Raw genomic sequence first — 15,854 nt, 5'->3', positions numbered from 1 at the left:
CCAGAGAACAGATCGTGCATAGAGCAGAGTGCTGCAGAAAACTGCCGCTCTAGATTCAAGCCATTTGTTGACAGGGGATCATCTGGTCCCTGGCTGTGATTTCGTGCAGCTTATAATTTCTTAGATGACTTATTCACTTTGATTCGACACTGTTTGCTGTGACCACAAACAGCGTAAACTTAGAAAGAAAAACCTGAGCTGATTCTCGTCAGTGTTTTCTCGGCACCAGTGCGAGATGTGTAGATTATTATTTGGAGCGGTGCACAACAGTGAGAGAAGAAGAACTGGCGTAGAAATGCATGGTAACAGAGCACCTGTCTCGACATTACTCAAGAGTTACACAACCCTCCCTGCGGAGCTGTCTCCAGCACAGATCTCTCTTTTCTTGGTTGTTTCTTTTCCTTTTTCTTGCTGCTTACACTCTAAGAGAAGCCCTCCCTGACAAACACAAATGCGTGTGCACACTATCTGCACGTGCACAGAGGTATAGTAGTGGCATGCAATAGCAGGTAGTAGTAGCGTGTCATCAAATCAGACAGATCCATGTGTAAACACGCACCAATCGGATCTAGACCAAAGGGTGCTGATGTGGACCCTTGGTTTGTAAAGTGTGTTGTGGGTCAAATGTGCGAAAATAAAAATGCAATCAGATGAACCCCCTTCCCACAAACCAACACCCACACACAGCTTTGCACACCCGCCCTGTCAATCATTGGTGAGGCTGTAAAGTTCACTCCTTTATGTCGCAGCAGGAGCTACAGTGACGGGGGCCGAATTCTCCACAGCGAAGGAAGAGCTTTACGATCACACCTTTACATCCACTACAGCTCATGATGTGTCATTAGTGCTAATCATTCTACAATCACCACTACAGGGGCAATCTAAAAAATGTAGGTGTGGAGTGAGGTCACTGCGGTATAACGTTTGATTGAGATAACAGGTGGCTGTGATGCACGGAGCTATTTGGAAAAGACCTTAGCTCCATTTCGAACACTTGGAACATTTTCTCTATGTCCTTAATGCTCCTTCAATGTCCCTTCAATGTTCCTCAGGCCCGAGAACAACCTCTGACTTTTTGCCCTTGCAAGCATCCGAAAGAAAAAAAAGACGATTAGAGCAGCAACGAAAATAATCCTCTAAATTCCTCTGCTGCCCTCCTATCACGAACGGAGCCCCCTGGCATCACTGCACTGCCTGGCATGTGGATTGTCAGCTATTGTGTTGCTGTGTGACTGTGCACATTGCAGAGGCATGTGCTTTAACTGCGCTGGTGGTAAGCTATATGGTAGTCAGGTGGCCGCTATAAGATTATACACCCTCTTCCCCTTGCTCTTTGAGCCGACCTCCGTGCGTGTGTGTGTGTGTGTGTGTGTGTGTGTGTGTGTGTGTCTTTAGACAATGTGGTTACAAGATACTTCTGGCACGGCAGAGAACAGCGGAGCTTAGAGGTGATGTGTGTGCATGCTATGGCGTGTGTGAGCGTAACCAGAGACAGTGATTAAACGTTTCAAAGCACAGATGATCCAACAGGTGCTCTGGCTCGCTGTCTCTTGTCCTGCCACCCTTTCTTTCTCCCCATCTCTCTCTCTCTCTCTCTCTCTCTCTCTCTCTCTCTCTCCCTCCCTGCTTGGAGCCCCCACCCACCCTGTGACCCCCACACCCCCACCCCTGCATCATCACAGCTCCTTTCTTGTCTCTTCATTCTTGTCCTAGAGGATATTTTAAGCGACAATGCCCTGTGAGTCCACTGTCTTACACACACACACACACACACACACGCACACACAGCTTCTCCTTGTACTGCATTTATCTAGAACTTCAACATGCAACAAGACCTCTAGAGCTGCTGGCAAACGTTGGAAACAAGGGTCAGAGAGCCGACATGTGTTGAAGCACAGGAGGACATTCATCAATCAGCTCCCTGCTCACACACACACACAGTTGCACAACCAGAAAATACTGTAAACTAAGATTGCTGGCTGCCACCAGCCATTTGTCACACCAACACTTGGCCTGTGCTCGCTGCCACAGTGCATAGATGTGTACTCTGGTGCCACCTGGCACTAACATCCATGGCTACTGTTGGCGTTACACTGTGAGTCTCAGACTGTTTCAGTGATGAGAAAGTTCTCTCCGACGCATTGGCCAGTGAACATAGCAACCTTAAAAAGTACTTTCCACAGAGAGGACAATAAACTTGGGGTTTGTAATTTTCCAAGTAGACATGTTTTTGCTCTAGCCGAGTGGTAGTTTGTTTGTTCAGCAGGATTGTGCTAAATCTACTTCAAAGATTTCCTCAAAACTTGGCAGAACGGGGGCGTCGGCAAAGAAAGAATCCAGGAGATTTAAACAACTTCCTTTCACATTGTGAGATAGGAAGTTTGTGTTACATATTTATGGGAGCGCCACCACCATCCGATACTTTGGAATAAATTAAAGCCCAATTTGTACTTAAGTTGACTACGCTTGTCACATGACAGGGAGGACAAATCCCACCATGAACAAAAAGAAAAGTGAGGAAAACGTGCAGCCACACTAACTCTCTTTAGTCAGCACTCTACCTGCTCGCATCATCAAATGAGATTGATCCCAACGAGAAGAAAGAGAGCCGGTTGGAGGGAGAAAGGAGTGAAAGAGGGAGTGTGGGGTGGGGTGGGGGGGGAAATGACGCTATGGATTAACTGTCTTTCAAGCTGAAAATATACATCCCCAGGCGTTTGCCGCTGAATTATTAATTCAAATTTGTCAGAGAAAGAATGAGAGAAATCTATTGACAGGGAGACGGGCCCTTTAATGGTCTCATTAAAGGGGAGGCTTCCCGCACCAGGCACCTTCAGCACTTGCTGCAGGAGTTTTCGGGGGGCAGCGGAGGGCTGGTGGGGGGTGTACTTGACCCCCCAATGATTTTCTGTCACTTTATCATAAACAAGAAGGGGTTGACATGCCCCTTCATTCCCCACGCCCTCCCTCCACCACCAAACAAACCCCGGGTGTAATTAGCCGAGGGGTTCAAAAGTGCACTGAATGTAAACGAGGTTCACATGCATGCGTTGATACAAACGGACAGAAACAACACACACACACACACACACACACACACACACACACACATTATGTGCTGCGCCCGCCTGTGCTGCTGCTGACAGGTACAAAGAAGTGAGGAGCCTGAAGAGTCACCTCCCAGGTTCAGCCATATTGATTTCTAATTCATTTGAATACTTCTCCCCCCCCCCCCCCGTTCCAATGCTCCACAGATCATTTCCACAGATTACAACAAACACAGTGACTTTTTGTCTGCTGCATTGTTGTCCATTACCCTCGCGCCTGTCAGTCATGCGTTCGTGTCATTAGCTGCATAAGACTACATGTCTAGGAGCTGTTTTGGCGATGGTGCAGGGAGGGGGGGGGGGGGTTAGCTGCCCCTCCAATCCGGTCGGCATTAGGAAGGTGAGAGAGCAGGGACCTGTGGGCGCAACGCGTTGTCTGAGGTCGGCTCATTGAAAGGCATTTGGTTCCGCCTCCAGGGGGGCTAAAAGAACGGGGCAACGCGGAGAGGAGGGTGGGGGACTGGGGGGGGGGGGGGGGGGGGGCACAGAGGACTAAGCACCAGGTTCATTGCTGATTCAAGTCTCTCAGTATCCCTCTGGCAAATGGATTTTCATAATGCTGAGACAATGTGATTTCTTCTCTCCCCAGCAGAGTGTATGTGTTTTTATTAAATCCCAGCAAGTCCGTGGCTTGTCAGAAATGAGAGGCAGCTAATGGGGCCGACTGGCAGAAATGTTTTAAACCACAAAACAGAAAACGACAAAAAATTCCACTGAACTATTTAATAAAGCAAAACACGAAGCTTGTCAAAAAGTAAAAGAAATTCAGACCATTTAAAACCATATAAATCAGAAATATTTGGCTTTAAATTACTTTTCTGATTGTTACTTTCAGGAGGTTTTATTTGTTTGTTATTGTGCCAGATAACGATTTTTATCTTGTGAGGGCGTTTTTTCAACATTTCCATTGATTTCTCAAAGAACAATTAAGGGATCTTTAAAAATCAAGGGGACTAGTATTTATGGGTGTGTGCATTTGATTCAGATCCAAATACAAATCTGGATCTGGTGAAAATAAACTGTTGGGCCTTAGAGGTGATATGTACAAACATCTTATGCTAACAAACAACAACAAACAAGAGTTCTAGGTGAGAAAGTGGGAACTGTCCCTTTCCCACTTTAATTGCCACTGATATTAACATCTGTGGCTGTGCCCATCTGTTGGAGTCCACAAGTCCAAAATAACAGCCACCAGCTGATACATGATGTAAATTTGTTTTCCACTTCACCTCAGGATAAATTCCCAGCACCTCCCGGCCAGCATAGGCAATGAGAGAGGCTTGTCTCCTTCCTGCTTCTCTCTTGTTTATTTTATCAGACCTAAGGCACTTTTCCTCTCCTTTCAATATCTCTCGACCTCTCTCCATCGCCCCCGCCGAAGCCCGCCGACCCCGCCGACCCGTCCTTGGGCGACAGAACCGAACCAGCCGCTACCTGTTTAGCTTAACAACAACAGCAATGTTGTCAGCGGAGGTTTAGATTTGACTTAATATATCCCCAACTGGACCGTACCTGCTTAATTCTCTTTCATAGCCGCATGACGTCTGCCCCCCCCCCTCCCGTGTGGCTAAAGGGAGGGTTTGATGAGGCGTCGGGCAAATTGAGCCCTCATGCTTTATTCTGACATGCTGACAATAGCTCATAGCCATTGGTGGCCAGTTTTCAGGAGCAGCGAGACAGTTGTTATTATGCGTTGTTAGCGCCGAGGATATTTGGCCTCTGGACATTGGGCTCCATGTTAGCTGGAGGGCATGAAGCCACAGTATGTTACTGTGTGCCGGTGAAATAAAGGGTCACTTTTAAAGATGAAGGGTCACTGTTCAGGGCCTAATGAGCCCCTTTGTAAAACCAGTGTAAAGGATGAGATCCTTTCACTCCATTAAATAAAGAGCTAAACAGATTCAGAAGGGTTGGGGGGGGGCTTTATGTTGGGTTATGTTGAAAAACGTGCAGAAGGGTGACTGTCATCCGAGCTTTACACAAAAATAAATGTTTGACACGTGAAAACAAGAATCACAAGCACTGTATGAGGCATTTAACCATGACCTGACCTCTGTTGGCCATCGCCCAAGGACATCAGTGAGCTCCATCCAAGCTTGTTAGATGGTTGAACAGCATCTGACACCTCTACACCCCCAACCCCCTGATCATTTCGGGAGTTCAGTGCATTTTACTTTTCCATCTGTAGCTTTTTCTCATCATTAACGTGACTATTTCTGTTTGTTCAAATGGCTGCAACGCCACGATTCTCTCCTTTCAGAGGTGGGATATAACAACGTCTGGAGTATGTCTCTTCTTGTAGCCTGTGATAGGATAGTTATGATGCTTGTTATCCTCTTAACCTGGCGCATCGAGTCTCAAAGAAGCCCCCATTAAATGTTAAAGAAGCGCACAACTCGTTTTCTTTCGTAACTCGCCTCTAACGCGGAGGCATCATATCGGAGAAAGCGAATTCCCCAAACGGGACTCGGAGGAAAACAAGGAAGCAGAGAGCTCCAGGGAGCTGTGGGGTTGTGTGGGGGGGCTGCTACTCTAATGGGGAAGGGGAGTTTCCTGTAAGGGGGGGGTGGGGGGGGGGGTATAGAAATAAATAAATAATGCACACTTCCACGTGAAATGCTGTGAGTGGAGTGTTTTCACAGGAGCCCAAGTCTGGTGTGTGTGTATGTACCTGTGTGTAGCTGCAGTGTGTGTGTGTGTTTGTACTCCGTGACTTTATGGTGTTGTAGGGATAAACTGACGAAAAGAAAAGCTTACACAAAGCCCGGGTTTCACATCATGACAGCTCTCCGTAAGTCAGATAACAGAAGGGATAGCATTGACCGTGCGGCCATTGCCCCTTGCACCATGGACCTTATTTGCTTTGATTGCCTTTGCTGCCCTGTTTTTTAAACACTACACACACACACACACACAAACACACCCACACACGTTTTCCTACTGAACACGTAGCGCTACGAGTTGTAAGTCCTTGGTTGTCACTTGGTCTTTTCAGAGTCAAAGGTTATTGGGTTCTCTCCTTGCCAGCCCCCCCCCGTCACTGATTGAAGCTATGCTGCGAGGCAGATTAATAATGAGAGAAATAGCCGTGTTGACTTGATAACAATCCAGTAGGGAGCCATAAAGAGGGCTTGGATTGGTTGCGGGTTCAACTTGTCGCCCTTTGAAGCGCGGCGGCTGCAGTAAAAGTTGCCTCGGCTTTGATAGGCTTGTATAAATGCCTGTGAAAGCCCCCATTGGAAGAGGCCAGCCAATGATTCCCCGCCTACACAGGAAGTGACCAGTTTGTCTTTCACTCACGTTTAATTGGCCGACTTTACTGACAGCACTTGACTCAATAACCGTTTATGACCCGGGAGTTTTATGTGTTGTTTTTGGACTCGGCAGGAAACATATGAAGTTTGAGAGACAGGGTGAACGGGCAGCATGTGACTCGAAAGCTTTATTGATTGAGGCACTAAAACAGTGTGATGGTGAGAGACCATGGTGTAATTCTGCCATGTAGAACTGTGGCGGCAATGTTAAGAAGACGTGTCTGGAAACTGGTGTCGGTTTTATGTGGAAACAGTGTGACTGGGTTGGAGCGGGGAGAGGTCATGAGGAGGTGGGTTCCATACAAATAATGCTAATCAAAGGGGAATATGGTCATGTGCTACCTATGTGACTAAATCCAACTCAAAATAAAATGTTACACCTGGCGAACGTGAAATTAATCGAGTTTAAGCAATTTTTTCTGAACTTTAAGTCGAGTTGTTGACTTACACAACAAACAGATATGTCTGTACTAGAATATCTGACTGTACAATGCAATTCTCTTTCACCTCTTTGGCTTTTAGCAGCCATAAAAGAAGTGAGGCCTGCTTGCTTTTGCAATCAGAGGTGAACTCTGACACCGAGTGAAGCCATAAGCTTTTTTCTTTCCAACCCAGTGTCCACTCTGAGGCATCTCCGAGATCACAGCGAAATAGTGGAGCCGTGTTTGCATGAGTGTGCGTCTAAATGCTATGGATGTGAGTGTGTCCCTGGAGCAGGCTGATTGTAAGGGGCGCTCAAAGAGTGTAAAAACATATGCAGACAGGCGCGCACAAACACACACACACACACACACACACACACACACACACACACACACACACACACACTCTCTCGCTCTCACTCTCACTCTCTCTCTCACAGCAGAGCCAGGATTTAATCTAATTAAAAAGCACAGCAGTGATTTCAGGGGTTCTGTAAAAGAGGAATGAATGTGCGTGTGTGTGTGTGTGTGTGTGTTTGTGTGTGTTTGTGTGTGTGCTGCATTAGGTCGCTGGCTTCAGCATGATCGCCCGTCAAATGAAACAATGTATTCCGTGGGACCTCGGGGTTTCTATTTGAGTATTCGACCGCGGCGCTGCAACGAACTGTGGCTGTTTTATGTGGAAAAAAAAAAGTTGATAATTAGTCCCACAGTGACTGAACGATGAGATGTGGGGGGGGGGGGGGGGTGTAGCTGTTGAAGGAACAGGAGAGAGCTCTTAGCACACTTAATACTCCGACCTGACACTGTCTATGAATCATTAATCAATTGTTTATTCTGTTGCTGTCGCTTTTTCTTTTTTTTCCCATTAACTCGTGCGTCTCCGTACGTTTATTGGCCCTTGAATGATCAGACGATTATAATCAGTCTGATTAGATGAAGGGAAAATAAATCCTTAACCTGATCTGTCTCCACTTCTTTAGTCGTCCACTGGCTCCTGCAGTCGGAAGTAGATTTCAAGCTATTGTCATTTGTGTATATTATTTTTTCTTTTTTTGGAAGCCCTGATTCATTATTTTTTCAAAAGGGGCTCTGGTAATAATTAGCAATTAAAATGCTGTCTTTTTGCCTCACTTTCCCCTAATTAGCTTGACAGAGATATTGGGCATGAATTCTCTGTAGTTCCCCCCCCCCCGCCCCCCCATCATCCACACACACACACAAACACTCGCTTACACGTGGTCTTAGGAACCATGGCAACACATCACATTTTTATTTTTATTTTCTGCTGTGATCTCGGCTCACCTTGTCGTGTTCCTGCAAATTGAACCAAATGTCTACATTGCAAAACAACTCTTATTCTTTTATTCTATATCAAAATAAAACATTCTTCATGCCCAAAAAAGTACATTAGTCCTTAGTTCTCCAGAGACTGAGCTCCCCACCACAATATAATCAATGTTCTAATTTCTCTTCAGCCTTGACTTTGAAGCTCTAGCCCTGTAAAACATTCGTCCTATATTCAATACAATGACTGCAGTGGGTCTAACTCTAAAGACTCTAATGACTTCATGGCAGAAATTACTTTGCTAAATCAATTCTATTATATCACCCCTAAAAGAAATTCAGCACCAGGAGTGGAGATATGACAATGAGATCAAAACTTTTGTTTTGTTTTGTTGTAAAGAAAGAAAATATTAAAATTTACTCTTTTAGACTCGATACAATTCAACCTGACTTGCTCTTTTATTTTAGAAAATTAAAAGAGCCAGAGCTCGGCATTGCCAGTGGATGATCACTTACAATTGCTATTATTATTACTGTTTGTTTTTCATTCAGCAATACATAAGCTCAATCCAAGTTTATAAAAACCAAATACATTTTAAATTTGAAAAATTTGCCTAAATCCTAATAAAAGCAAGAATAATTTATGAAGCCTAAGAGTTTGATCAAATGCTGCCTTCTAACACTGGAGTCTTCACAATATGTTGCTATTGACATTTCTATTTAGTAAACAGAACAAACAGGAGAGTTATTCTTGGCATAGTGGCTCGGACAGAGCATTTACAAAAATAACTAACATTTAACTTGACTACTTAAATTAAAATATCACGTCTGAATGAAATAAAAAGATTCGGAGGTACGAGGGACTGATGGAGAGTCTTCACCAGAACACGAAAGAAAACGTTCTCCAGGATTTTCAGTAACTGTCTTCGCTGTGCTTCGTTAGTGACATGTGCAGATCAGAACCAGCCTCTTGTTCCCAGCTCGTTGACCTGCGTAGGACGTCAGTGTGCTCGGCCTGGAGCCCACACTGGACCGGGTTCGAGCTAACGTTCAGGGGTGTGACAGGGGGTCAGGCAGCTGAGTGGCAGCAGGAAAAAGCACCAAGTCATGTTTGTATGGAGGCTCCCTTTGTCCCAGGCCAAACCCCCTCTCCCCTTTTCCTGCCCTCTTCTTGGCCTTATTTAGCCCCCCCCCCCGTCGTGTCACCCAGGGGTCAGGGTGAGCATGCACACGGGCAAACACAGGAGCAGACACACACACACACATGCAAACAGATTGTAATAGCATGGTAGAGTGCATCATGGATGGAAGTGCCTTGAAGGACCTGCTTCTCATTCTCTAGACCTCATTAGCTGCTGATTTATCTCCCCCTCCTTCTTCCTAATGCTCTGGGTGAGTGGATGGGGTTTGTGTGTGTGTGTGTGTGTGTGTGTGTGTGTGTGTGTGTGGGGGGGGGGTGGGTGTGTGTGGGTGCAGGACAGGGGTACATATGTATGAGAGAAATAAATATTGTGAGTATTTCCATGGATTGGCATCTGTGAACTATAGAGACGGGGAATTGTGGTCGTCCCACATTAGTCCACTGTGAGCACTTGGGGTCAAACAATTTAATAAAAGATCACACAGACACCCCCCCACACTCACACACACACACGCTTCATAATCATGACAAGCTCTGGGTCCACCATTATCCATTTAGCAATTTTTTGTCTTGTCTTGCAATAATCTGCTCAAACCCCCAGTGAGCTGATTATGGTCAAGGAAAAGTGCTTATAGCTGCGCAGAGAGGTCGGATTTCAGAAAGATGCAAATGCATTTTGCACAAGGAATTAGTAGTGAAAAAAAAGAAGAACTTTCCATGTGCACTTTCATCAGTTTGAGTCTTTTCCATGAGGCTGACGCTGTATGTGGCCTTTTTCAGGGATAATATCACATTCTGTCGTGTTTGGTTTTGGATTTTTGAAGGCGTTAGGTTAAGGAGCAGCTGTGGCGCTAATACGACTGTAACTCTGCCCTACATTATTCACTGCCTCCTGGGGAATCAGTCTCTCAGGAGGAGAAGCCCTGTTTTTTTTTTTTTTTTTTACGCCTTTACCTGATTCCCTCAACATCACAGTCTCCAGAGATGATTCAGAGGAGATAAAGCGAGGAGGGAGGGATATTTCATCATGTGCTGCATTTTGAAGTCCTCTTTTAAGTCAAAAGCCAGCCGCAACTACAGAATCCAACTTGTAATATTAATAACTCTAACCTCAATATGTCTGTAACATAAACTATTGATTTGTCTCAAGGTTCAAGATCTTGTGACAATGTAAAAGTCTCAGGTTGACATTGGGGCCTGGGTGGGCAATGTGCTCTCCTGAGTCCCCTTCTCATTTTGATTGTCATAACTGTCTTCCCCACAGAGATTGTTGACTTATCTGACCTCTCTCTCGCTTCCTCCCGTAGACGTGAAGAACCTGGAGAACTTCCACCTGGTGGAAAGCGTCCAGGAGCAGGTCAACGCGGCGCTGCTGGACTACGTCATGTGCAACTACCCGCAGCAGACGGACAAGTTCGGCCAGCTGCTCCTCCGGCTGCCTGAGATCCGGGCCATCAGCCTGCAGGCCGAAGAATACCTTTACTACAAGCACCTGAACGGCGACGTGCCCTGCAACAACCTGCTCATCGAGATGCTCCACGCCAAGAGGGCTTAGGAGGTGCTACCCATAATGCAGCTTGTGCGAACGCCAGGAGAGTTTTTTCCGCTGCACAAAAAACGACTGAACCTAGCAGCTCCGACTTTGACTGGGCGCTGACGCGGAGGACAAAGAGCGAGTGGGTTAGAAACTCTTGTTTATATTGAACCATTCAAGTTCCGATGTGGACGGACACACGTGCACAGAGTATGATAATGTGCAGAGAAACAGCATGTGGATCCCTTTATTCTAAAAAACATAAAAATGAAAATCATAAAAAAAAAAGGAGGAGCCGCTTCTGAACCCCACAGAAAAAGACAACACTAAAAGAAAAGGGGGAAAAAAAAAACTCTTGAATAAACACTGCATTTGCATTTACACCACGAGATGGCATCTCATCGTCTGCACGAGCACGGACTATCCCGACTGGCAGGCAGCGGCCGAGAGAAACAACAACCCTCGTGTGTTTGAGCACCGGTGACCCAGCAGGAGGCTTTTTTCTGCTCATCTTTCACGCAGCTTCGTGACCGGAGCGGTGGCCGAGCTCTGGTCCTCGGCTTGGAGCTGCTGCTGGTACTGTAAAGACAAACTGGAGCCTCAGACTCTTTCCCACCATCGTCGTCGTCGTTTTCCTTTTTTTGCCACGGCAGCTTGACCTGATTGAAAAGACTGAGAGCTGACGGTAAAAAAAAAAGAAAAAAGAAAAGGTCTAAAAACTGAATATTTAATGAACAAAATGATAAATAGGCCAATAAAAAAAAGTTAAATGTTCCTTTTTTTCCTCTTGTAATGAAGTCATTTGCTAGTCATGGTCACCTTGTGGTTCCCCCCCCCCTTCTTACTCCGCCTGCCCCCGAAATCATCTTACACTATGTACCTCAGAACGACCAGTGTTAAATAAATTCAGCTCATAACGACAATTGTATTTATAACCCATTGCTCCTGCTAAAGACCCCCCCCCCCCTCCTCTTTTCATTATTTCATTAAAACTGGAACAAAACAAAAGTGAGATTGTGGAGACGGAGAAGGATCGACCCTGCCTTTGTCCGGAAAGACCAAAGCCTGCTGCAGAACAGAAGGAAATGACAAATACCTTAATAATCAGTATTATAAAAGAAGAAGAAAAACCAAACAAAAAAAAAAGATTTGTGATGTCACAGTTCTGTGAGTCTTGCCTTATTTCATCACCATGCTAGCTAACCGTGCAGATGTGAATGAAAATATGTACAAATATATATATAAAGTAATAATGTTGTAAAAAATTTAAAAAAGAATAATTCACCAGGTGTTTACATTCATGTGGTAATATGGGAGAGAACTGTGATGAAGCATAAATTGCAAAGCAATGATTTCCTACAAAATGAAATCAACTAATTGAAAAAAAAGAAAAAAAAAGATGATCCCTCTGGTTTGCTTTCTTTGATGTGTGTACAGTGTTTTATTATTATTATTATTTTGTATTTGTTTTGAGCAGTACTTAAATTATGTCGTGAGACACTAAAATCAAAAAGGAATCACTTAAGAATATAAATTTCCATTTGTGTCTGCTGGCATTCAAACATCTGTTTCTTAAACGTTGCTGTGTAAGGGTTCCATTTCACGTTCAACGTTTTTGTAGCCTCTTTTCATTTTTTACAGTGCTTTTACCTTTTTGATGTACAGTATGTCACTGGTTACGCTTATAAATGAAGGTAATTTATTGCGTCTCTGAGTTCCCATCTTCGTGTTACATGACGTGAGGTGTCCGCGCCAAATAAATTTGTTTACTGTAGCATGTTCTTGTTTTGTTTTCCACACGTGATCCGAGTCCTGGGCAGAAATAATCAGCTTTCAGAAAACATGACAAATAGAAAGATCCCTCCAGTTGAATGTGATTTCACTGGTGATGCAGGTCGGTGCGTTGAACACAGTATTGTGTTGAAGCAAGTAGGTTTGAACCACATCACTTTTTCTTATCCAGTCTCAACCTGCATCTAGTTCTGTCCTATTTGCTCTTATACCAACGACTGCCTCCTGTGAGCTCTGACTGCTCCTGATTTAAAAAAAACTTTCTAATTCTCCTGAAACACAGAAACATAAATTATCCTCATCTGGAGTTTCCCACAGTCGTTACCTTTCTGTCCCTCAACAGTTTCCTCCCACAACAACCTGTGGTGTTTATTTGTTTACCTTTGGATTCTGCTGATTCAGAAGTGTGTGAGCTGGTTCTGATCCTGCGCTTCACTTTCTGATGATCCTCACCAACACCCACATTATAAAAGTGTGTTTAGACTCTGCAGCGGTGACGGCTAAGGTCAATGACCAAGTCCTTACTTGACTGCATGTTGGTTTTTGAGCAGCTTGAGTCCTGCAAGAAAAGTTTGTTGGGGAAGAGGTTTATCAAAGCTCGAGGAAGGAGTAAAGAGACGGTTTGAAATCCAGAAAAAAAACAACGTAAAGATCGAGAGCAGCAGTAACGCAGACTCTGATGCAGAACAAATAAAACAAGGACGTATACAGCAGTGATATTTGTGCAGTCACATGATCATGTACTTTGTAAACACATGGAGACAAGATGCATCATTATGCTTTTTTCCGTCCGGCTCCTCACCTCACGTCCAGGTCCTGGGATTGTCTCTGAGGCTTATTGAAAGTTTTCTCATATTTCAATAAATAATTACTTAGACACTTACAACACCAGATTCTTGCTTCCACCGCACACTCAAGCTGTCCAGCTCCTTTTCTTTGCTTTTCTTGTTGAATAACTACATCTGATTAAAAATGACACAGTGTGGGTATGAGAGACTAATTTCCTGTTGAGGTTCAGGATCTAGAAACATGGTATTACAAAAGTCAGGGAAATCTGTGTAGATACATTTTATTCTCATCCAAAACTTTACAACAATTAAATCTGTGCTTCTTCAGAAAAACTTTAAACAAGTTTGGAATTTATTTGACACTTTGACATAAGAAAAACTGAAAAATGTGGAATCAAACCAGGGACGTCGCAATTACCATTAGGTTTCTTACCAGTAAGATGCTTCGACAACCCCTTGAAGTGTTGCTCACATGCTCACATGTCGCTCACATGTCGCTCACATGCAAAACCAAATACACAAAATAACCAACGTATTGAAGACTTGGAATTTAACTATACATTCTTATCCTACACATCTTAAAATAAGTATTAAAGACTAAACAAGTACTTGATCACAAAACTTCTAACAGGAAGTATCGAGGGACCCTGAGGGACAGGGACATAACAAATAAGTGACAGAAACAAACAAGTGCTTCAGGGGAAAATAAGCTTATCAGAATAAAAAAGAAGACACATTTCACCAGCTCTGATTGCAGAATGTATCACAATATGAAACCACAGTCACTGTGACACCGACCGGCTCAATCCACGTAGACGAGGCCGTGGCTCTTCTGAGGCCCAGGGCTGCGAGGGAAACAGGAAGTGGTGAACTCCAGCTCCATGGGAACATGGAGGCTACAACCAGCTGGCAAGGAGTCATCCGTTCCTGAGGGAGGAGGATCCTGGGTAGTCCAAAAGGAGAGGGGTAAGTTTTAAAAAAGTGTCATGACGCTTTGAGGAAAACAATTTTTATTCACACCGCAATAAGAACGAGGTCGATGGAAATACAAAGGTGGACAGATAAGAAGACGGGACTTTTTCATGGACAGGGTTTTTATTTATTGGAAAAGGATTTACTGAAGCACAAACTGTTTAATTATGAACATGTAACATCCTCTTTAAAAAATTTGATTAAATATATTCTCCTTTTTTGTGTTACATTTAACAAGGTTGTTCCTTCACAAATCAGTTTTTTCTGTGGGACACAGGTCGTCTTTTTGTATTTTATTTTACATCCAACTCACCTTTACATCTTTTAACTCTCATACATGCATCTTTCATCTTTTTGTTCAGCTTTGCTTCAGTCTCAGTCTTTTATTACAATAATTGATGAAATAAACTATTTCCCACAGTTGTATTAAAGGTTTTTCAAACTTTAATTAAACACTAGATTCATACTCAGTTCAAGTCTTTAAGCCTGTAATGAAAACTGTTTTATATATAAACTATTTTATTCATCTCACAGCCTTCACCTGCACAATCTTAAGTATAAATAGAGTTTATAAATTCATTTATTAATTATAAGTGAGGCTCTTTCCCATTACATTAAACACACTTGGTCTATTACAGAGGGATTTTTTGACCCGAAGACCTAAAGTCCCTTAACTGGAAAAGGTTTGTGGCGATCAGACATCAAACTACATCACTGCAGCATTTCTCTTTTGGTGTGGTCAACCTTGTAACACCCGCTGATCCATGACCAGCCTTCCCTTCTCAGGGTTTCCTCTTTTTCATGAAGAATCCTTTCCAGGACTTTTCCAGGACATTTTCACAGATGATTGAGCTGGTGAAAAACACGGGAATCGATCATACACTATAATAAAAGGTATAATTCCTCTGTGCGGAAGTCTGATTTAAAAGATGTGCAGTTCGCACTCACGTCCTCACAATCTGCCCCTCACTGTAATTAGACATCATGTGTTATAAACATTTCAGTATTTGAACATGATCTTTAGATGTTTTAATGTTTTACCATGTGGTTTTTCAGCCTTGTTTTCACTCTGTTTTATTTAAATTAATATATTATACCCTGTTGTTTTTATGTATTTTGCTCCTTTGGAAAGCCCTTTGTGTTTTATGCTTGGGAAATGTCAATAAAATGAATCATTATTATTATAATACATTTATAACCTGAATCCCTTTTTCTAATGAATCATATAAACAATTGCTGTCTGAACAACAATGACACAATACAATTCTGCCTACTAACAGGAATAGACTGAAATTAAATTACCACCACAGACTCTCATAATAATAATAATAATCAGAAGGGTTCATGTCACCTTAACAATGCAGCGCTGCATTTGAACATATACAATATTAACAAGCAAAAAGGTGCTGATGGTCAGCATTAAAAATCCCACTAAGACCAGTTAGTGGTGACGGATATTTATGTTTGAACGTAACTTCAGCTGTATAGTCATCAAGTC

General features: G+C 43.5%; 2 protein-coding genes across 2 annotated transcripts in view; one reads left to right on the top strand and one right to left on the bottom strand.

Moving 5' to 3' along the window:
- The window catches only part of nr5a2 (nuclear receptor subfamily 5, group A, member 2), a 61,760-nt gene extending 49,181 nt beyond the window's left edge, over nucleotides 1–12,579 (top strand). Inside the window, exon 7 of the mRNA XM_062394892.1 lies at nucleotides 10,579–12,579. Within this exon, the coding sequence (XP_062250876.1) occupies nucleotides 10,579–10,826 (248 nt within the window). The 3' untranslated portion in view covers nucleotides 10,827–12,579. The remainder of the gene's footprint in view (nucleotides 1–10,578) is intronic.
- A 1,069-nt stretch (nucleotides 12,580–13,648) lies between these two features.
- LOC133960363 (adhesion G-protein coupled receptor D2) overlaps nucleotides 13,649–15,854 on the bottom strand; it is an 81,541-nt gene continuing 79,335 nt past the window's right edge. The window contains exon 25 of the mRNA XM_062394891.1: nucleotides 13,649–14,327. Coding sequence (XP_062250875.1) covers nucleotides 14,187–14,327 — 141 coding nt within the window. The 3' untranslated portion in view covers nucleotides 13,649–14,186. The remainder of the gene's footprint in view (nucleotides 14,328–15,854) is intronic.

Source organism: Platichthys flesus, chromosome 9 (assembly GCF_949316205.1).
Source record: "Platichthys flesus chromosome 9, fPlaFle2.1, whole genome shotgun sequence".
NCBI lineage: Eukaryota > Metazoa > Chordata > Actinopteri > Pleuronectiformes > Pleuronectidae > Platichthys > Platichthys flesus.
The sequence above is the reverse complement of the archived record's forward strand: the minus strand, read 5'-3'. Positions and strand labels throughout refer to the sequence as shown.